The sequence below is a fragment of the Sceloporus occidentalis genome, unplaced genomic scaffold, assembly GCF_023333645.1.
Source record: "Sceloporus occidentalis isolate IW3139 unplaced genomic scaffold, rSceOcc1.0.p SCAF_4, whole genome shotgun sequence".
NCBI lineage: Eukaryota > Metazoa > Chordata > Lepidosauria > Squamata > Phrynosomatidae > Sceloporus > Sceloporus occidentalis.
Genome location: NW_028316984.1, coordinates 69,950,060 through 69,973,470, shown reverse-complemented (window position 1 = coordinate 69,973,470; position 23,411 = coordinate 69,950,060). Strand labels below are relative to the sequence as shown.

Sequence of the window (23,411 nt, the reverse complement as noted above, 5' to 3'; positions counted from 1 at the left end):
AGAGATCACAGTGACAGAGTCCCCAAGAAATCTAAACTAGCACACTGAGGAGAGATTTCTAGGGGTTTTTAAGGGCTAAAACTAGCCACTGGTCAAAGGTGTATGATTGTCTGGGGTGAGGTAATCTGGTCTGTCAATAAAGAAGGGAAATGGGAAAGGAGTTAAGTTGTTAGTCGGCTCATCAGGTGAGACATTTAGACAATCATAGCCCATTCTTCTGATTGTTGGAGGTGATGATGATCCCATTAGCGACCCCCAAACTACCTGCTGGGCTAGTCCTGGGGGTATTGTTCCCAAAAGGTCCCATTAGGCTGACCTCATCTGAGTGTAGTGCATACATGTCCTGCCATTCTGGGGATTATGGCGGACTGCATAGCAGGGTCCATTGGGGGTCATGTAGAATACAACACACAATAAAATTCAGAAAAATGCACTATGGCTAACAGGTACCATAAGTTGACAGGTGGCTTGAAGGCACACACATCCATACACATATAAGTTATAAGACTGCAAGGTATAACAACTTCCCCATCCCCTGGTAATTTTTTTAATTTAAAAAGAAACATGGTACATCTTTACTGGTATTATGTCCCTGCAAGTACTGTTCTGCTTCCATGAAAATTGATCTCTGTTATGCCTTACCACAATCACGATCACAACTGTTGTGTATCAAATGTTAGATTCAGACTGTAAGCCTGGTTCACCAAAAAAGGTATGCAGTTATTGGTCAAAACCTACCCTCTTCTTACAATGCATATATTGCAAATATAATTCATGTCAGGTAATTTATCTTTTAGGAATATGTTGACTATGTGCAGTCCTACAGCAAAACTTAATTTAGCAAAAGCTGCATTAGTGAGGGACTCTTAGATAGAATTTTAGTGTGAAAGAAGTAGTACCAAGCTTACTGCAACACTAAATCAGATGAGAAGAACAGGCAAATTTGGGATGAGGGAAGCAGCAGTAGGATTTGGTCACACTACTCAATAAATCTGTTAGCACTAAAAACCAACTGGAATACTGAGGAGAAACAGGAGATGCATTCGTGTGCTTAATGGTTAGAATCTGAAAATCAGTGTTTTATCTCAGCTTTTCAAACTGGATAACTATTCAGTCCACCAGATGATGAACTGCAACTCTTAGCACTCTGCACCCTTGGCTAAGCAGGTTTGGGCAGCTGGGACTTGCAATGCAACAACATTCATAAGACTGCCAGGTCCCATCCGTTTTAAAGGCTGTAACATTTGCTTGCAGAGCAATGGTGCTTTGAAAATTCCAAAAGGGTTATATACAATTTATTTTGGACCTCTGATTGCCTGTTACATATATTTAAAGTTGTATGAATGCCTAAATGTGACATTATAAGCCGTATGAAATCAAAATTCCTGTATTTTTATGTTTTGTTTGAGAAATCTGTATAATCTTACTACTGCCCAGAATTTGGGCCTATAGCAAAAAAAATGCAACTAGTACCAATTGCATTGGAATATATATGGTTTCAATCCACAAATTACTTGAAATCCCTTTTCCTTCTCTGAATCTAACCTAAGATAGCATTATATGCTAATTTACTAAAACAAAAAGGGATTTTTCTCAACATTTAAAAATGTAATGTTTTAAAAGGAGTATTCAAGATTCCAACAAGAGTGAGTTTAAGATGTTTCCAAGTCACACTGATGCTTCTTACTCCAAAGCTGTCCCTTATCATCTATTAAAATATAATCTCCCATTGTTGCTGCCATTTCTTTCTTTCCTTTTCCGTTCTTAATACCTAGCCCCTATCTCCATAATCAAACTGAGAATTCTGCTTTAACAGAATTATACAAGTTTTAATAAGTGAATTTTCCATTTAGTGGAACTGAACATTTAGATTCTTTGAGTACAAACTTTTGCAGCTATAATACAGAAATCTAGTCTTAATTTAAAAACATAAAAATATTATTTGTGTTTGCCTCAGTACAAACCCATTATATGAAAAATGAACTCTTATAAAAATGAAACCTTTCAAGTGTGTTATACACATTGCTTTCACTCCTTTCTGGTTTGAGGTGATGGATTCAGTGCTCTTCCAGGGAAGATTTAAAGGTGTTCCACTTCCACATAGGCTGTGTATATGCTGTGCCCAAGTAGTAGAGAACAAAAGATGTTATTTATTCAAGTGCCACCGTTATTCAAGCTTTTGGGAATTTTATCTGGGCCCCCTTCTGTCCAGTAAGAGCAACTGGCCTGTGTTGAAAAAAACTTCTTTTCTTTTCAGTGGTTCTAATCATTCTGTGTCTTTGAAGGTGGCCCACTTTGCATCCAAGGGTGGGAATTTCAGGAAAAATGTGGTGCAAAGAGGTCGGTGTGTTTAATTTGTATAGTTTTACTCTGCTCCTCTGTTATTTTAATATAAGATGTTAACTTTAATTGTTTTTAAGGTAAACTTGTAACAATTTGAAATGGTCTCAAAACTAATTCAATAAATCACTCAGCCATTCATTTAAGTATATTGTGGGAACTGCTCCCTATAATGTCTTGGAATAGGTTCTGTCACAGAAGACACAGTGGTACAATCACACTCATATTAGCTACAGTTTGTTTTCTTCTTCCCAACTATGTTTTACTCCCTGCAACAAACAAAGCTCCCAATTCAACATTCAGAAGATCTTCTGAGATGGCGTCTTCATCAAAAAATTCTTCTCCAATTTTCTTCCACCAGGGCCATCGTGTGTATTTTAACATGCTGTTGTGTGATTGTTTGGCTTTAGCTACCACAGGAACAGATCTACTCACGAAGACATTCAGATCTGTCAAGGTAGATTCTGCAAGACTTGGTGCACCTATGGTAAAAAAAGAGAAAAAAATCACATGCTACAAATATTATTTTTTCTATAGGATATAAGGTTGAACATCCCAAGGTTCGGTGGCTTCAGTTTTTTCTTCTGTGCTTTGTAGGACAATTAAAGAAAAAACAAAAAGCTCTAACAAAGGGCCAGTATGTGCCACATGTTGTTTATGAATACAATGTTTATTAGAACAGCCATTCCTACAAAGGGTCTCAGCACTGGGGCTTACTTCTAAGTACACATTGTTAGAATTAGAGATGGAGACAGTGCTGAAGCAGGGAAACAAATCTAGTGGCCCACCATTTTGTCTGATACATCAGATTTTGGATGTGAAGACAGTATTCTATCATGACATTGTATAGGGAATGTCACTTAGTATATTAAGTGATGCAAAAGCCATACTTAAGATTAATTACACTTGGACTGGACTCAGACATAAGAATACATTTTGGTTAGTTAAAAATGGAAATAAAAGTTTTCAGTCTCTTCTTGGCTGTGCCAGAGGAGAGATGAGATGGGACCTAGCAAACCTGAGCTCATCAGTCTCTTAACACTAAACCATAATTTTGTATTTTGTCTGAAGAAGATCAGTACTTTCTTCTGTTCAGTTTTTGTAGGCATGGGGGAATCTATTAACATGTTCATTTTCCTCATTCAAAATATGAACCTTTGTAGGCTTCTGTTCATGGTATTTCCAAACCCAGTCTCCATGAACAGAAAAATCAGCAGAAAAGATTGATTATACAATTTTTCTGGAGGGTTGTTGTTTTGGAAGGAGGGAGTAAAAATCGGAGAAACCTAAAGATGGCAGAAACACAGAAGTTCCAGCAGCCGGATGTTTTGGAAGTGCAAGCCAGCTGACATCAGAATAATAAACAAACAAACAAACAAATAATAAGGCTGGGTTAAAGACTACAGAAGTAATAGAGGAACGACAGCAGCATGGGTTGGGACAATTATCAGGGAGGGAGAGCAAATGGATTTTGGATTTATCTTTATAGCCCAGAAAATTATCATTATTTACCCTGGGATGCTCCCTTGGATTTTAATGTCTTGTGAGGTTACCAAAACAATTGTCCGTACTGCATAGTGAAGATTTGTGTTGTTTTTCAGAAAACCCATTCCCACAAAAGGACTCAGTACTGTGGTTTATTTCCAGCTATACACGGTTAGGAATAGAGCTGGAAACAGTGAAAAACCTGGAAAAGAGCAACTAAAATGACAAAGGCTATGAAGAAAGATTACATGTGTAGAAACCATGTGAGAAAAGAAAGAGTAAGGACAGATATGATTATATAAGTGTACATGAAATGGAGAAAATAGGTTTTTCTCTCTTCTCATAGTATCATAGAATTGTAGAGTTGGAAGAGACCACAAGGGCCACCCAGTCCAACTCCCTGCCATGCAGGAAATCTCAATCAAAGCATCCTGACAGATGGCCATCCAGCCTCTGCTTAAAGACCTCCAGGGAAGGAGAATTGACTACATTCCAAGGGAGGGTGTTCCACTGTCGAACAGCCTTTACTGTCAGGAAGTTCCTCCTAATGTTGAGGTGGAATCTCTTTTCCTGGAGCTTGCATCCATTGCTCCGGGTTCTAGTCTCTGGAGCAGCAGAAAACAAGCTGGTTCCCTCCTCAATATGGCATCCCTTCAAGTATTTAAACAGGGCTATCATATCACCTCTTAACCTTCTTTTCTCCAAGCTAAACATCCCCTGCTCCCTAAGTCGTTGCTCATAGTACTAGAACCAAGCAGCATTAATTTAAAATGAATGAGGGAGACAGAGGACAAGTAAAAAGAACATAAATCTCCACACAGCCCACACTCAGACTAGAATTTGCTACAAGATATAGTGACAGCCATCAACTTGGGGTGGGGTGGGGAGCTTTAAAAAGAGATTTAGACAAATTCCTTGAGGATATGGCTAGCCCTGATGGCTATATAGCACTTGTGGTATCAGAGATACATGCTTTTGTCTACTAGTCCCTGTGGAACATGAGTGGAGGGATATTGTTGCACTCATGCCCTGATGTCAGCTTCTCATAGGCATATGACAGGCCAAGAGTCTGACTGGACTAGATAGGCCTTTAGTGTGATCCGGTAAACCCTTCTTAGGTTTCTATGGCTAAGCATTTCTGACCAGAAAGATTTTAAAGAGGAGTTGTGATATCAACCAGCTATGTAGTTCACAATTCACATAGCTGGTGATGATCCCTAAAGAAAGGCTATGGCTCGGAGAAGTGACATCTAAAAGTAAGAATTAGTTCTAATACTATTCATCCACATGGAAAGAAGATGTGAACAAGACCAAAAAAAAAAAAAAAAAAAAAAAAAAAAAAGGGGGGGGGGGGAAGCTGGAAACATACACATCAGCTGATCCACATCTGTATGGACCTGGGCCAGCAACGCCTCTCTGTGCTGCTTTGCCTTGTGGTCTTGGCTTTGTCTCAGCAAATACTTTGCCAGCTTTTCCTGGGCTTGATGATGAAGTTCCCTGCTCATTTCTTCTGACATCTCAGAGGCCTGGAGAAAAATGATGGCGCCTGTCACTATTAGCTGTTATCAGCTTCAAACCTTTGTGAATCTCTGCAACACAACATTTGCATTCCTTGAGCACTTGTAAATTTAATAACTGTGCTTCTTCCTGTGTTTTCTCCCTGAAGCTATCAATCCATCACTGAATAAATTTAGTTTCCTAATTAGAATTCAGGAAGGAGCAAATTCATATTATTACATTAATGGTTAAAAAAAAGCCCCAAGCAAACCGAGTATCTTAGGTTTCTCAGGCCAAATAAAGAGAAAAGAGTATATTCATGGTACTTTCTGAGATTATATAAAGCACAGATTTTTATGCATTTCTTCCATGTTATATTAGGGAAAGAATGTAGAACTAATAAAGGCTGCATACTGATTTTAATTCTTCAAGACTGAGAAATGATATTGTAGAGCCATATTCAGCACCCATTAATTTCATCACTCCTCTCATGGCCCCTTGTCTAGCCAGATTTTCAGGCTCAAAAAGTTTTTGGAAAAAGCTACCTCCTAGCATCACAACTTATGGTAACATATGTATATACAACTCCTGTTATCACCTATTGTATAGTGGTACCTGTGGCAGTACTGCTGAATGGTAACACACACAAACCCTTAAATGTCTGGAGTTCTTTTTTAAAAAATTTCTTTAAACATGTTTAAATCTGCGTGTATATGAACACTCATGTAGACTTTGGATAAGGAATTAAAAAAGATGCCCAACCATTTCTAGAACTTTTTAATATCAGAAACGAAGCAAGGCTAGTCTGGAAGCTGTTTATAACCACTGTTAATGTTTTGCTACTTCACTGACTCATATAAGATTTTAAAAAGGAGTAGCCATTAGGATAGGATTGAACCATTTTCAGTTCCCTGTAGCATCTGTACTGTTTAATGCTGAAGGAGAACTAGTGCTAAGGTGGCTTTCAAACTACATTCCCACATGGCTTGCATTTCTCAGTGTCTGGGTTTGCTCACCACTAGGTAAGCTAGGATTCCAGAGGTAACCTGGGTTATAATTTATAAGTAGCACACTGGTGCATATTGCCCTATCAGTTAAGGGAACCATGGATCTGCCATCTATGATATGCTTATCATGACATATGGGCCCTGCTTGTCTCTTTGCTGACAAGCCACAGAAATAAGTCACAGTTTGTTACTTCACCAGCTTGTTTGGAGATAGACAGGCCAGAATTACCAGGTTCAAATGACTTGATAACCGTACCATGGAGGGGGAGTCTGATTTGTTTAACTGTTCATGTTTGCAGCAGGAATGCTTAGGCAGCATGCATTGCCACTCTGCCTTATTCACAATAAACCAGATTTTTAAAGAGGTATGCCTCACTGTGATATTTCAACACACCAATGAGAAGAACAGTGATGGCAAACAAGTTTCCCTAGAAAGCAGCTTGACTGAACATCATCATCTGTCTTTGTCTACAATATGCAGTAGAAGAACACTGGGTGAATTAAAGGCTACATTCAGCAGAGGTGGAACAATAGCAGAGACCTATGGATCCAGACACTGACAGGTATAAACTCCGTATTTGCCAAATATCCTCCACATAATACAGGGCATATCAACAAATTGATGTGGAAAAAAATGTCCTGCGAGTAAGGAGATGGAGACAATGTACCGAGTGCAGTCTGATGTAGTCATCTACTTTTTGCTGCAGTGATAACCTCTGTTCATCTGAGAGAGACTTGGGCTGCTTCCAGAGAGAATAGGCCCTCTTTTTCCTTCTCTTTTCCAAGAATTTAAGCACCTGAAGAAACACAAATAAGAAGATACTTGGCGAAAACAATTTAGACAATCTGCATTTTTATAACCAAATCGCACTCTGATGAACCTGAAAAATCTTTCAAGAAAAAGTCACAGAATCTTTCAGGAATAGGTGCTCTGCAACTCGTTTAAAACATGAGCTGTCTTAAAACATTATCTTTGTATGTGCCTCCTGACACAAAACCAAGAGTTTAACACTCTGTTCAGTGTTCTGTGTTTGAACAAAGACATAATTACACAAGTTTAGCTCAGGACTATAACAAGTATTGAGGTGAAAAGATGGACACTAATTATTCTCTAATATTGTACTCTTCAATCTTTTCCTTTGTTTTTTCATTTTGTTTTCAGGATGAATAGAAAGCCCTACATCAAACAAATCAAAAATCAGTCTTGCTTTAGGTTAAATGTGGTATCTAATTCAGCACCCTGTTCTCAGGTACTTATTACCAGAATCAAACCACTGCAACTATCTGAAAAGGCAGAGGCATGATGCTAATTTCTTCTCTTCAGGAAGAGAATTCCTATAGTAAAGCACAGTTTGGCTAGAGAATATGTTTCTGCAAAAGCAACTTAAAATCTTGGCTTCCAGAGTCATATGGAATAGAATAATATTTTGATGAATTGGCAAAAAGGATTAGAAAGCATCAGCAGCTATTATCCCCAGGATGTTGCCATCTCCTCCTCTATCTACATTTAAAAAGGTCATTTGCATTTTTAGTTTTCAGACAGATACTTCTTTAAGTATTAAAGCAGTTTAAACCCAAACTGCACAATTACAAATTCAAATTATTACACAAGTCTATAATATTCGTGTCTCACATTAGCACCTAGTTTTAATACTCACTGCTCTCTGAAGGATGACAGCTGCCTTATATTGCTGGAGAGATTTTTTTTGCTGCTGAAAATTTCTTCTTGCCTTAAATGCTCTCCAGTACCTTTGGATTGTTATAGCGGACTTCTCCTTCATTTCATGCATATGCTTGTCTACTTGACCTAGGAGATAAAGGACAAAGATAGCAAATATTGCAACAGAACTGATCTGGGTTTCATTATTGCTCAAAAGCAAGACAGGAAAAAAATCAGTGGTTGCCAAGATAGTTCAGCTGAAATAGCAGGTCACAGATCTCTTTGTTAATCAACACATAGATACCTTGGGGGGGGGGGGGGGAGGCCAAATTAATTTATGGTACATCACATTCAACTGTTACACAGGTGAGATAACAGGAAACAGTTTACATACAGCACTTTTGGGTTAAGTAATGTGTAATTTTCAATAAGAATACATTCCAGACATGGGCAAATAAGGTCAAGACTGCCACCTATTGAAGCAAATAGGTATAATAAAATGCACCAGAAACCTGGACAGAGTAAACTACACTTGGCCCTCCAAATTTGTGGTTTTGACTTTTGCAGATTTGATTATTCATGGATTTGATTAATATGTTCTCTCTAGAAATCTCAAAGTCCTCTAGCATGACTCTTTTGTCAAAGTCTGCCAAAAGTCATGTGGGGAGGACCTAAAGATGCTTAGAGAGAACACTTCTCTAGGCATTTGTAGGTCCTCCAGTGCAATTTCATGGTCAAAGTCTGGAAGATCTTGACCACAGAATTGCCCTGGAAGACCTAGAGATTTTTAGAGAGGCATTCTCTCTGGTAAAAAAAAAGTTTTTATTTCCACTTTCACTGGGCCCAGTGCCCCTAACCCCAGGAAATGTGGAGGGTCCCCTTTGATACAAGTGTTTCCCAGTTCACTTGTAAGCATCCTCCCAGAAGCAAAGGAAACAGGAAATGAACAATGGAAAAAGCAAATCTGTTTTGAAATATATGTTTTGGGGGAACACAGTAAGGAGGGTGTGACCCCTAGGTTTCTCTGCTGCCTATTAACCTATGACAATAATGTACCCAGATTTAAAGAAAGCCCTTTAGTGCATCAATTATTAATTGTTAAGGAAACAGAATATATAAAATTTTTCAGGAGAACAAAATTTTTCAGGAGAATGAACATTAGCTTTGATTTGGAAAAAAAAAAGTGCTACTGCAATGCCTATACCTGCATGGACTATTTCCAACACTGTAAGCTGTCGTTCATGAAACAACCTCATGGCTCTCTGTCTCTGAAGTTGCAGTTGTTGTTGGAGCTCTTCTTCCTTTTTCTGTTTTTTTAAATCTTGCAACTCCCGTTCTCGTTTAGCCCTACAACAAAGCATTAGTAATTACTGGAGGCTCTGTGAGTTTCACACTGAAACTGGTTTCCAGTTTTAAATACTGTAACACAGAGCAATCTAACACAGCTAAAAATCTGACCCTGGCAAAAAATGTTGTAATATGTTCCTTTGCAGCACTGACTAAACACAGCTGGAGAATCACAGCTGGCCATCAAACCACAAGACTCTTTAAAAGATCAACTAGTGCAGTGATTCCCAAGCTCTGGTCTTCCAGGTGTTTTGGACTTCAACTCCCAGAACTCTCAGCCATATTGACCAATAGCCTGGGATTCTGGGAGGTGAAATCCAAAATCCCTGGAAGGCCACAGTTTGCGAAACACTGGTCTAGTCCTATCAATGCAGCTAATCCATTATTACAGCATCTCTGACAGGTGGTCATTAGCCTCTGTTTGAACTTTTTTTAAAAAGGTGTGCACTCTGTTTAAAGCAAAAATTTAGTACAGTGTACCTCCACAATTTTGTTTTTTGCAGCTATCAAGTGAAGTTTTCTAGTAGCTCTTATGCTAAAAGGGCACAGGCTCTCTACAATTCATTCCTGCTAGAATGGAAACTGCATGAGTAAAATAACAGTCCACTGTTGCTTTCACAGCAAGGCCAGTAATGAGACTATGGAGCTTTAAAATAGGCATCAAACGTATTTCATGGCAAAATACGTTTCCATAAAAACAGAAGCCATGTAAATAATTTTTTTTAAAGAGTAAGTGTCCCTGAATCAGAAAGGAAAGTATATTTAAAGAAGAAATCTACATTTCTAGATTCCTTATGAGATCAAGTCTTCACCTTTACACAATGGGACAAACTATGTATTCAGGCTTGAATACTGAATCTAGCCCACATTAATTCATACAACAAACTACAGACTGTGGGATATTTCCACATAGAAAAACATACAGATGATAATGCATACATGAAATCTTGTGGAGTTCATGTGCAACATTATACAAATATATGTGAACATGTTTTGTGAGGATTATAATTCTTCTGATTTTAATTGTTATAAAAATGGAGGTTATCTTCTAACCCTGGAAAACACCACTGATGAAGAACTGTGGAAATTTTTTTTATGCTGTTGTACTTCATAATGCAGCTGCCACTCAGTCTTAATATTTTTTCCCATTTCACTTTAACACCATCCTTGATGCTTGCACCTACTGGTTTTTAATAAAATAAATCCCGATTTTTACCTAAAATTCCTCTGCAAGGTAGTTACTGCTTTTGGAAGTTGCTTTAATCTTTTCCGGGTCTGAAATCCTCTCCACACTGCCTGGATTATGCATGCTGCTTGTTGTAGTCCCTGAAATCAACAAGGCAAAGGATCACTCACATTTTTTCCACTGGGTGCACTGAAAATATGAAGCCAGCTGTAATGCTTTTCATTGCCCCATACCTTGTGATCAGACCATTATTTTGGAGAAGTTTTCAATTTATCAAGCTTCTACTTTGCTGAGTCAAAAATGATATCCTGTTACAAATGTATTTGGTGGAGAAATGACTCAGCCCTTATAGCGGAATTGAAGGAGCCAGACACTGTGTAATGGGTTAAAACTGGCCACAACTTTAATACTTGCATAGAGGTGATGTGTACAGCGTAACGGTTTGACCAATGATGTGGTGGCATAATCATAATAGAGGGGGTATATACAATAGCTTATCCCACCAAGCATAAATCATTCGGCAGACAGGGTCATAAATCAATCAAGCAGGTCATCAATCAAATGATCATCAATCATATTAATCATAATTAAATATAATCTGGGCCATAAATCAATCATAGCACTGCCACAAATCAATCACGTTGAGATCATAAATCACTCATGACAGGTGATCATACATCAATCATAATGGCCATAAATAATTTGAATTACCCCCTCATAAATCATTTGCTATCCCATGGAGGGGGTAACTAACCCTAACTACCAAGTCAGCTCAAGGGAGAGGCTGCAATACTATCAACCTGTTCACTCAGATGCTGGGGGCTGGAATGGCGGTAGCCACGTGTGTCTGGCCTTAAAAGTCCTGCCAGTCTCCCCGACCAGTCTTGCGATGCCAGCCAGCATTGCTAGCTTCAGATGGTTCCTCCCTGCTCCTACATGGAGGGAAGCAAACAACGGGTGCCGCCTCCCAGGCACCTGCTATAACAGCAGCCTCTCCATAGGTTAAGGCAGGCCTCCTGCTCATGTTTCAAGAGGGCACGAAAGATGTTCCCATTCCACCATGCTTTTAAGCTTCCCACCATGACAATATATTTTGAAGCCAACCCAGTTATGTTATGCTCCTTCATGCTGCTCTTTTAATTGTTTAATTGACAAGCTTAATTTTATTGTATTTTTCATCTAGAAGTTGCCTTGGAGGCTTTTTTGTGGGCTAAATGTCAGAGTTCCAATTTGCTAAAATAAATACTGGAGCAGCTTTGGAGCTTACATTTTCTAAACTAAGTATTTGAGGAGCTCTGGGCAGTTCTCTTGGACCTATAATACTTACTGAACAAGTGCTGGTTGGAAACTTAGAAATAACACATGGATTAGAACCAGGTAAGATACTTTTACTACATGAATAAGTAAATAAAATTTCAGGCAAACCTGTGTTTTGTGAATTTTGTAGTTTTCAGAATACAGCAAGTCCAAAAGTTGGTTGAGGTACCTATCAAATCCTTTGCCAGTCCACTGCTTGCTTAGAAGAGTCTGTAGCCCTTAATTAGTGAGATACAACAAGATAAACATGGTGCTTTGAAAAAACACTGTTTCCTCAGTCCCTCAATAAAGAATTATAGTTGCATTTGCAGGAGCAGGCAACTGTGATGCTTTCTTGCCAAATACATGAGTGGAAAGAAAGGGCCAAAACATTCAAAAAGAGCTGAACCAACTAAAGGCCTCCTCACAAGGGCATGATGGTAAACCCACATTTGCCTCCAGATTAACACTTGGAAAGAATCACAACCTTTTATACTTGGATCTAGCATGCTTACAAATGCACCTGTTATGTCCCTCCAAGATAATTGCACTGACCAAATAAAGTTTTACTAAGTTACACAGAGTGACCAATTTGCTGGATGTAGACATTCAACTCCAGGTAAACTTGTAGAGCTACCCTAGGCTTACCAAAAAGTATGTGATTTTAGGTGTCACAAAAGTTAAATGGTTTAAAACAAGTGTTAACAATCCAATAGCTAAGTCAGAATAATTTTGGAAGCCCAAATACATTAATTCAGGACCAGCAGAGATAGATCTAAAGGGGAGGCATGATGCCGCCCCTTTAAGTGCCAGATTGGGGCTGCAGAAATCACGTGCCACAGCACCGATTCGGCATTTTTCCAGCTCAAGAAGGGGAGGAAAAAGGATGACTTTTCCACCATGGCACTGACTTTTCAGTGTTTTTGTGGCATGGAGTGTACGAGCACTGCACCGCTGGAATGCTGCAACCCTGCCCGCCATTTGGGCACCTAAACGCCATGCTCCCACACCGCCCCTAAGCCAGCCTATTGTGCCGGTGTATTTAGGCTCTCAGTCATGGCAACACTGAAAAATAAACAGTTTTGTTGCTTGTTAGTTTCTTGGGCTACATCTTGAGAAAGATATTGTCTTTTGCATCAAATGAAAGTAGCATGGTATTAAATGTAAATACTGTAGTAAAAAAAAAAAATCTCAACATGGCTTCTTTGAAAGAGGGCTAGATCCACACTGTGCTATTTGAACTTAAGTCCCATGGAAGTCTCAGTCAAATGTATAGTATGTTATCATTTGATTTATAACTTCATTTTATCATTTATCAGTGGATACACAATTATGACCTTTTATAAAGGATTCTCGAGGGCTGGATTGTACAAAGGACATTGTTTCTTTTTGAACTACAGAGAAATATTACCCCTTATATGGCAATACTTATTTTTCTAGAATTCTTCTCAAGTCCAAAAAAACAAACAGCGCGCCAAACCTTTGTAGCGGATAATTAATGTCATCAACAGTTGGGCATCAGATTCTGTGATCAACAGTAACAGTTTTATAGCTGCATTTCCTATGACAGGATTGGTGGAAGAGGAAAGCTTATAAACAAGTTCATCTAAAATGCAGTGCAGGGACTTTTCATCCAGTTCAAGTAACGCAGCACTGAAATTACAAAAAATAAAAGATATGTGGCCGGATTCTATTCAAGAATGCTGGGAAAACAGTAGGTTATGCCAACTAGCTAATATCGCACCAGACACAAGAAGTTCCTTTAAAATCTGTCTCCAATGCTGTACTCTACACAATGACATTCAGTCAAGTGTCTTGCAGAAAAAATAAGACTGATTTCTCAAGGACTTATCACCAGAAAAATGTAAAAATGTAGTGGTTAGAACAGGGTTGGGCAGATTCTCCAGATGTTAGACTGCAGCTCCCATCACCTATATAGTAACAGTCAATAGTGAAGAAATACATGAACTACAGTCTAACAACATCTGGAGGGTAACAACTGCCCACCCCTGCAATAGTCAATATGACTTGAACAGCCCAAGTTTAAGTCTCTACTAAGCAATGAAACTTTCTGGGCAAGCTTGGGGCAGTCATTTGTTCTCAGCCTAATCCACCTCACAAGGTTGTTGAGAGAATAATATGGGGACAACAGCCATGGACACTGCTGTGGTTACTGAAGAAGGGCAAAACTGAAGAAACAAATAAACGAAAATAATAACCTAACTTGACAACAAGCCTTCTAGAGAAATAAGAAGATACTATTGTTCATAGATAGCACAAAGGGTTATCAGTCTTTTAAGACAATAAGCAATGAAAGGCGTTTTGTCTAAATTTAGAATTTTAGCCAGTTCTTGTATACAAACGTGTATGGAGCTACATGGTATCTGTTATCAAGCTGGCAAAACACTGAACCCTCTCCCGCAAACAAAACAAAACAAAAAAACCTGGTTGTATTATGTAGGTAAACTTATATCACTTATTCAATTGAAAAAAAATATCCAGCAGGAGACATTGGTACAGAACATAGCATATAGTGATTCCAAGAGCAATGTTGTCCTAAAAAGGAGAAGAACAGCATTTTTCAGATTTAAGATTATTTTAGATGTTACTGCTAAAGGGGTCTAAATTTCCCCCAACAAAATCTTAGTCTTTAACACATATATTGTCTACAATGAGAAATGAACACAAAAGTCTACATGTTCAGAACCTTGGGTGTTTGCTATGATCATCATTCTATATTCATCTGTAATATCGACAGATTTATGTGGCTGCTAATTTGGAGCTAAAATAGGAATCCAGAAAGCTCCCGTGACTCCACAGAAACATCTCCTGCAATTTTAGTCTTCTTCACTTACAACATTATCCACTGTCCAGGGAAGTAAATTCAGAGTTTAAATGAGCCAATTTATTTAAGAAAAGTGATCAGCATTTTAAGATGAGTTTTTGTTTAAAAATCATTAAGAGAAACTTTTAGAAGGAAAAATTAATTTAGGTGTGACTTAACATGTTGGTCTTTAAAATCTTCTGCAAAACCGACATAATCACAGTTGAAGTTTCAGCATCATCAGTCATCAGCAGTTGATGAAACTGTCCATTCTGAAGCACTAAGAGAAAAACAAGAAAGCTAATTCAAACAAAAGAAAGCATTATTCCTGAATATGCTGCAAAAATAAAAGAAAACAACAAAACAAGAAATATTTGATCAGAACACTCCCCTTTCCACCAACTGATGGACATCCAGATCTCTCCCTTCCGTTACCTTTTCCTGTTAGTTGAGCATGCCCCTCACACAGCCGGCAGAGGGCATCAGTTACTATCTTGAAACTTTGTGAAAATTCACTTCGGTCTTCATCCTTCAAAAACATAAATGAATAAGAAATCTGCTCCTCCCACTATTACAACATTACAATCCCTGGAACATGCACTTTGAAAACAGATTTGACCTTGCTACTTGCTTGCTATATATGCTGAACAGGATAACTAATTTTGACACTCCCCCTCATCATGGAAGGTAACATTATGCTGGTGCAAAGGTGAAGCAATTGGAGTATGATAGGATGGAGTGGAAATTGGAATCCTATTAGTTCCACAACCAGAGTAACATTACATCTACATATGAAGGTGATTTAAGCTAATACTTGCCTAAGTAATTAGAAAGCCTCAAATTATTCCCCCTTGCTCCTGAGGCACAAACTTCCTGCTCACCTCTATCATCATCATCATCATCATCATCATTATCATTATCTTATATCCCACCTTTCTCCCAGCATAGAGACTCAAATTGGCTAACAGCAAATTCAAAAACAATACAATTTAAAAACAGTACAGAGTTAAAATGTATAAATTTAAAATTTAAAAAACAATTACACAATTAAAACAATTATGAATTAAAATGTAATATGTTAATACAAACTTTAAAATTTAAAACTGCACCAGTGGACAATACTGAGGCTATCTCTACAGCTGATCGCATACCAGGGATATTCAAGATTCAACAAAAAACCAATAAATCAAGGCTCAGTTTCCAAAATGTTTGCTGACATCAGTTTCACTCTGTCCATTATCACACTTGTTTTAGTGAAACATGGATGCAAGTTATCTAAATCAGTGGTAGGCAGTCTGTGGCCTAATGACCAAAGTTCCTTTGTAAGCAATCACTTCAGACCTCTCCAGTGATCTGCCCAGATCTGAGCAAACCACTGGGCAGGCAGGAAGGAAGAGAGAGACAAAGAGAAGGAGGGAGAGATGGAACTTTGGTGACAGACAGAGTCTAAAGTAACCTTTAAACTCTGTACATCACAACCATACAGCTTAACATATTACCCCTGCAGGAAAGCAGTTCTCAATAGAGGGGGGTGAGGAAGGCTTCCAAGGCCTCATCTAATTCCATTTAGGGTTTGATCACTGTTATGAGACATTAAAAGCTTCAGTTGGCTTGGTTGATGAGGCAAAAATAAATAAATAAATATCCTTGACTTAATAGTTGTTCCCTGCAAAATTGCTCCAACAATTCCCTTTTGAAACGATACCAAAAATATAGTTAAAATATGCACGTATCTGGAAAAATATAATTTTAAAATATATAGGATTATTGGCACATGTCTATAAGAGAAATTTTGAGAAAAGTTGTCAGACTAGTAAAGAAAACCTTATAGTCAAAACATGTTTAGGGTGTTTTATGCATGGTTATTTACTTTGAGGATTGGAATATGACTCTGGAAACTAGGGTTTGAATCCTCACTTGACCATGGAAACTCACTGGGTGACCTGAGGAAGTCACACTATCTCATCCTTAGAGGATTGCAAAGGAAAAACCCCTCTGAACAATTCTTGCAAAGGAAACCCCATTATAGACTTGCCTTAGGGTCGCTATAAGCCATAAACAACTATAAGGCACACAACAACACCTAAAATGTCAGAGCTTTCCAAGTGAACCCATGTAACTGTTCCATTAGTAAGATGTACCAAATGAAAATGGCAAACAATATTGCTCTAAATTAGGAATTGCAAGCTAAACACTAGATATCTCTGTTATGATCTAATTGCAGAAGTGGCTAGCAACTTTTAGAGTTAGGGCTAGGGTTAAGAGTTCTTGACTGGATGGCCCTTGTGGTCTCTTCCAGCTCTATTATTCTATGATTCTATAAATTGCCATATTATATTAGACTCAGGTATATTAGCGGCATCTGTTCCTCCAAACATTACTCAAAACAGTTTCTGAGATAAAAGTGAATCATGTTCTGGACACCAAAATTTAAAAAGGATGTTGACAATTTAAAAAGGATGTTGACAAACTGGTGAGTGTCCAGAGAAGGGTGACCAAAATGGTGAAGGGTTTGGAAACCATGCCTTATGAGGAAAGACTAAGGCGGGTTATAGACCGCCCATTTGGGGCAGGCTGCACCCGCCCCTTTCCCCGCTGTATCGGGGCCTCAGTGTGTAGAGCGGCAGCCGCTGAGGCCCCGATCCGCCGCTTTTCAGGCTGCGGGGAAGCGGCAAAACGCCGCTTCCCCACAGCCTGAAAAGGGGTGTCCTTGGGGCTTCAAGCCCCAAGGACACCCTGCGGCGGCGGTGAGGGGGAGAAAGGGGCCGCTTGGTCCCTTTCTCCCTTGCTTCGCTGGGCGCAGCCATCTGAAGGCTGCGCCCAGCGAAGCAAAGCGGTGCCGCAAACCAGGAAGGAGCTCCGAAACGGAGCTCCTTCCTGGTTCACGCAAAGGGCGCCCTAGGCGCCCTGGTGCGGAGCGAGGACGTCACGTCCGCGCCGCCCCGTGTAGAGGCGGCGCGGCCGTGATGTCCTCATGACGGTGGCCGTCTGGAACGGCCGCCGTCATTTTTTACGCGCACAGCGCATATTAGGGTTAGGGAGGTGCAGAAGCACTGCACCTCCCTAACCCTAGTACGCACTCTGCGCGTACTTTCATGGCGGTCTATAACCCGCCTAAGGGAGCTGAGTATGTTTATACTGGAGAAGAGGCAATATGATAACCCTGTTTAAGTCCGCCCTTGCCATATACAGTCTGCCCTTGTTATATGCACGGGATCTGTTCCAGCTCTCCCCACTTGAGACAAATACAATGTGTGCTCAAGCTCCATTAGTTTGAATGGGGCTTGCCCCTGCGGTGCACCACGGTGTAGCACACACCATAGGTGCACACCCTATTCACTCTACTAGGGTTTGCCGTCCACATGACTTTAAGTCTGTGTATGGTGAGCCCGCGTACAGTGGTGTCATATTGAGGATGGAGCAAGTTTGTTTTCTGCTGCTCCAGAGAATAGGATATGGAACAATGGATGCAAGTAAAAGGATAAGAGATTCCACCTAAACATCAGGAGGAACTTCCTGACAGTAAGAGCTGTTCGACAGTGGAACACACTCCCTTGGAGAGTGGTGGAGTCTCCTTCTTTGGAGGTCTTTAAACAGAGGCTGGATAGCCATCTGTCAGCAGAGCTTTGATTGTGAGTCCCTGCATGGGAGAATGGGGGTTGGACTGGATGGCCCTTGAGGTCTCTTCCAGCTCTAGGATTCTATGATTCTAGGTTCTGTAATTCCGTTCCCACCTCCATATCTGGAAAGAAGAGTTGATTCAATTATGTGCGATCATCAAAGCTTATTTAAACATATGTGTATTTTAAAAATAATTTTGCTGGTTCTTTTCTATTGTATTCTATAAATTTTTAACTGAATCTCTCCAATGATGCCTTTATTATGTAGTCCAATATTAATGAATACAGGCACTAGTTACAAAACAGTCCCACTACGTAACAATAAGCCAGCCAGTTGAAATACCTTGATTGCACGGACAAATCGTGCTTGAAGGCGCTTTCCTAAGAAGAGGAGATTGTCTACAGCTGAAGGAAGTAGCTTACTGTAAAATTCCTCAGGTTCTTCTTTCACCTCAAGACCCACACAACATAGGCTGAGAAGATAAAACAAATGCACGTCTTTTCCCCCTTAGCATTTGTAGGTAATACACCTTTATCTCTTGTCAATTATACAACAATTTAAAGAGGAAGGATGGAAGCAATTCAGGAATAAAGCACTGTAACTGAGATGTATTTTACCTTAGTATCTCTGCTATTTGGGCAGCAGTAGTCCAACCTCCCAACACTCTTGTATAATCTTGCTTAAGGACAAATAGGCAATATTGAACCAGATCATAGAAGTACAAGTCTTGCTTAAGTTTTTGTAATTCATTACTTCCACTGGGTACACTTCTTAAAATATCTAGGGCAGAAAAACAAATTGTAATATCTATGCCCCTGATTTACACAACAACAAAGTCTGCATTCACATCAAAATTATTATTTTATTTTATTTGTATCCTGCCTTTCTCCCAATTCATTATGCTGTGAATGAATTTGAACTACAGGCTGCATACAAAAAAATAATAAAACTAAAACCAAACAAAAGGTGAACATTAAAATGGAATTAAATTAATCACAGTACTGTATTAAAACAGTTCAACACAATACTTAATATACAGTTAAAGGTTAAAAAACTATAAAAAAAAACCAGTAGCACGTAAAACCATATATCACCTCTTAACCCGTTCTTTTAAAACACACCCTCCGACAGGATAACACGAACAGATAACACACAGGCCCACTTGCTGCCGCTTCTGCCTTCTTACTATAGCCATTATCTTAACAGTGAGGTCGAACAATAGCCTTGTAGGCCATATAAAAAGCCAAAAAAGATGAGTTGACAACTCACATCTAGAAGGCTTAGAGCAAGGGTAGGCAACTTCTGGCTTTCCAGATGCTATTAGACTACAACTCCCATCAGTTATTATGGCTGGAGAGTCTGGATGATGCAATTCGATAACATCTGCAGTCACAAGTTGTCCAGCCCTGCTCTACAGATTATATTTGATGGCCAAGATAGGATGAACAAAGAAATCAATGTGATGGCACAGAAAAGAATTTAGTATCATGGGAAATGCAAGTAAGTAGAGATTTAAGGTTCAGAAAAAGCTTTAAACAAGCATGAATTATGTCCACAAACCAAGATAGAGTCTGAAATGAGCTTTTGCTAATCAGAGGGTAAGACTTTCTTCTTCTGCACAGCTAGAATTAGCAAACTTTGGCCACAAACATTTCCTTTGCTGGAAAGTAGCTCTCTAGCAATTGACAGTTGCTCTTACTAAAATGCTATTGTGGCTTACCCTCAGTTCCTCTTCAGAATGGAATGTAACAGACCTGTTTTTAGATAAGGACAATGTAAGGGGGCTAGATACTCTGAGGGCATCAGATCCTTTCTGATCTTGGAAGCCAAGCAGGGTCAACGTTCATTAGTACTTGGATGGGAGGCGCCAATGAATACCCAGTGCTATAGGCTATATTTCAGAGGAAGGAACTGTAAAAATTACCTCTGAGTTTACCATACCTAAGAAAACTCTGTGAAATTTGTGGGATCACTATAATGGATAGGAGATCTGAAGAGGTATATACACACACATACACACACAATATGCATCTGAGGAAGTAGGCTCAAACCTATGAAAGCTCATGTTACTAACGTTTATCTTTCAGTTAGTCTCAAAGGTTTGAACTTTTACAATGGTGATCTTAAGAGCACAAAAGCCTTGTCCTATCTGAAATCTAGCAAACATATATGTGGCTCCTTGCTGGTCCTTCTGGGGCTTAATTCAAATGGCTGCGGAACTGCATCACCTTTCTTCTCATTTCAGCATCTCATTCTTTGAAAAGACTTACAAGTTCTGTGAAGGAACTCACATATCTCCTAATCAGGATCTACTATTCATATTAAATACATTTATTAAAATTAGTGTAATTGCATATGACCTGATAATTGGCAACATGGTGAAGGACCAAAAATGGGAAAGACCTTATCTGCAGGGGATTTCTGAGTAAGATCTTGGTCCTTTTATGACTATCATTCCTACAGCTGCTGTGTTAGAAGACATACAAGTAGCCAACTTACTCCATGCTTATAAGTTCTCTTGTTTTTGCTAGCCAAAAATCAAGTATCTCACTAATAAAAAATTGGAACAAAATATCAAAGAAGGACAGGTGGTCTTTCCAGAACCACCAATAGACAGAGCTCCATGATAAATGCAATACTGAATCTCAGTTTCACTTATAATATAAGAAGCTCAGTACACACAGCTATTCTGTTAATTTACGTTAGTCTTGAGTCTAAAACCGCAATGGAATATATGTAGTTGAGTTTTGTAGTCAGCCCCTATGGCCCTTTTATTCCTTCCAGACCTTGCCAATAGGAGAGCAATTTTCTATTGAAACAAGGTGCACGCCTTGTTATAAAAGCAGAAAACCTAATTTGAATGAGGATCAGGATGTGGAGTGGGGACGGTCCACACCTTGATGTAAATGGGGGGGAAACGTTTTCTTCTGACACTGCTGCTTGTGACAGGGGCAGCAGGGAAACATCTGGCACTGGAAAATTTAGGAAGCATCAGTTGAATATTGTCAATTCCTGAGCTAAAAGAATAAATTATCTATATACCTTTCAGCTTCAGCAGTAACACAGGAACATCCTGATCAAAGCTTTCAGTGACCTGGGCGGCCAGTGACAATATTCTGGAATCCACAGGTAATGGCTTCATTTCGTACATGGGGACTGCATTTTAATAAAAAGAAAGAAATAATAACTCAGCAAGATATTTGCCTTCAGTTGGACAACAGTGGGTTAGATAATGTAGGTGATAAAATTCACATTGCAAAATATTCCAAAGGCAAATAAATTCTATTTTTTGAAAGATAACTTTGTCTCCTTGCATTTATAATACAGGTATGTGTATGTGTTTTGTTTTGCTCACAGCTAAGGTTGTGAACATACGTTTATGGCAGGGGTCCTAGTCTGAGGTCCCAGTTTAGCTTCTGAGGTCCCAGGTTTAGCGATCTCATGTAAAAGATGTGGGAACCTGGGGTTCAGACGCCAGTTAGAACAAATATACCCACACCGGATCGCCAATACATCAGTACCAGATATTCCTTATATCATGATTCACCATGTGTGGAGTTATTATCATATAACTGCAAATGCCTGGCAAAGCTGAAACAAAGTGGCTTTTTATAATTACTGGGAGTCAACTGACTCTTTTAAAGTTATATCTAGAAATATGGCAACACATGAACCACCTCTGCCCACCCATCTTTAAAATGGTTTTATGACTACAGAAATGAACTACCATATATATATATATATATATATATATATATATGTCCCAGGAGAAACACATTTACAAGTGAGGAGAGATAGTGGAAAACTCTCTACCACGATCATAAATTAATGAGGTAAGCCCTTTGGTTTAACAGACAGATGGTTCAATGTTTTGTATGTAAGGATACATGTTAGACAGTAATACTTTTGAACACAAGAAGAGACACCTGAGGCCCCAACTTTGTCCTCCTGGTTTCAGTATGAACTTAGCCCTCTCCACCTGTTTCAAAGGGGGCAGGGAAACACTCAACACAACACGATCCAGCATTACCTTGATGGCAGACATGCCAACGTTAGCAGGAACTGCTTTTGCACTACAAACACCAGCTTCACTAGCCATCCCCCTTTGCAGGATTAACAGTTGTGGGGAAAGGGCAAAAGAACTATACAGAAAGCCCAGCTCTGCATACACTGACAAAACGACACAGGAGGTACAGCGCTACTCCACACAACTGAAGGCCTGCTTTACAGTACAATCTGGACTGGAGAACTGAAGGGCTACATAGGGTTCAAATGTCAATTATTTTAATTGACAAATTTTAATTGTAATGCGTTTAATTCCTTTTTTGGAGGGGAGAACCGGGTATATTATATGTACAGTGCATTGTATATTGGACTGACTTTTGGATGTAAGCCACTTTGGTTCCCTGGCAATAGAAAAGCAGGGAATAAATAAAGTTTTTGTTTCATTATTTATTCATTAAGTAATGCACCCGTGTGACACAAACAATTTAATAACATTTATTATTATTACTATTATTATTATTATTATCTGGTGCCACCACAAACTACGCTTCCCAGAATTCCACAGCAGTTAAAGGGGTGTCAGACTGGATTGTTATTACTGCAGTCTCAGGTCCAAAAAGAACACACTGCAGAAATAATCCAGTTTGAGACTGCTTTAACTGCCCTGGCTCAGTGCTAGGGAACCCTGGGGGCTGTAGTTTGTTGTGGCACCAGAGCCCTCTGACAGAGAAGGCTGAATGTCTCACAAAACTACAGTTCCCAGAATTCCCTAGCGTTGAGCCAGGGCAGTTAAAGCGCCCTCAAACTGGATTATTTCTGCAGTGTGTTTTTTGGACCTTGTGATGAAGCCGTTTTTCGACGGTGACGTCACAAAAGGGCCTCGCGCTCACCCCCTCCGCCCCCTCCCCCCTCCGCCCTGATTTGCATAAACGACATTCGCTCGCGCTCCGATAATTCCAACCGTACTCTTACCGGCCAATCCGTCGCCTTGGTGATTGACAGCGACGGCGGGGGCGGGGCTAGCCGGACTCCCGCAGCTAATTAAGAAAAAGGAAAAAGGCAAACTCCACTTGCTCAGTCAGGAACCGGCCCTGCTTCCTTAGGGACCATTGCAGAGTGTTGCCAGCTCTAGCTTCACAAAGG

The 23,411-nt window shown here is 39.5% G+C and overlaps 1 protein-coding gene across 3 annotated transcripts; it reads right to left on the bottom strand.

Annotated features, from left to right (window-relative positions):
* Positions 1-1,390: 1,390 nt before the first annotated feature.
* Positions 1,391-23,389, bottom strand: IQCB1 (IQ motif containing B1). 3 transcript variants are annotated; one of them, XM_089520271.1, is made up of 14 exons: positions 23,241-23,389; positions 21,306-21,419; positions 18,881-19,043; positions 18,606-18,735; positions 15,078-15,171; positions 14,823-14,922; positions 13,299-13,471; positions 11,948-12,057; positions 10,553-10,662; positions 9,194-9,336; positions 7,988-8,136; positions 6,998-7,126; positions 5,195-5,351; positions 1,391-2,822 (listed from the first exon to the last, which is right to left on the bottom strand). In XM_089520271.1, the coding sequence occupies exons 2-14, from the start codon at positions 21,412-21,414 to the stop codon at positions 2,596-2,598; spliced, it is 1,794 nt and encodes a 597-aa protein (XP_089376397.1). In that variant the 5' UTR covers positions 21,415-21,419; positions 23,241-23,389; the 3' UTR covers positions 1,391-2,595. The 3 variants fall into 3 exon arrangements, with proteins under 3 accessions (XP_089376397.1, XP_089376398.1, XP_089376396.1); XM_089520272.1 differs by lacking the exon at positions 23,241-23,389 and adding an exon at positions 23,105-23,154; XM_089520270.1 differs by lacking the exon at positions 23,241-23,389 and adding an exon at positions 22,294-22,765.
* Between the last annotated feature and the right edge of the window lie 22 nt (positions 23,390-23,411).

What these genes read in the sequence shown, in the direction of transcription:
- IQCB1 (XM_089520271.1), bottom strand. Translation starts at nt 21,414, where the DNA reads ATGTACGAAATGAAGCCATTACCTGTGGATTCCAGAATATTGTCACTG. An exon ending in AAGATTTTAAAGACCAACAT is followed by an intron (nt 13,472 to 14,822) that starts GTTAAGTCACAC and finishes TTGTAATTTCAG; the next exon opens with TGCTGCGTTACTTGAACTGG. An exon ending in ACCTTGCAGAGGAATTTTAG is followed by an intron (nt 9,337 to 10,552) that starts GTAAAAATCGGG and finishes GCTTTGTTGTAG; the next exon opens with GGCTAAACGAGAACGGGAGT.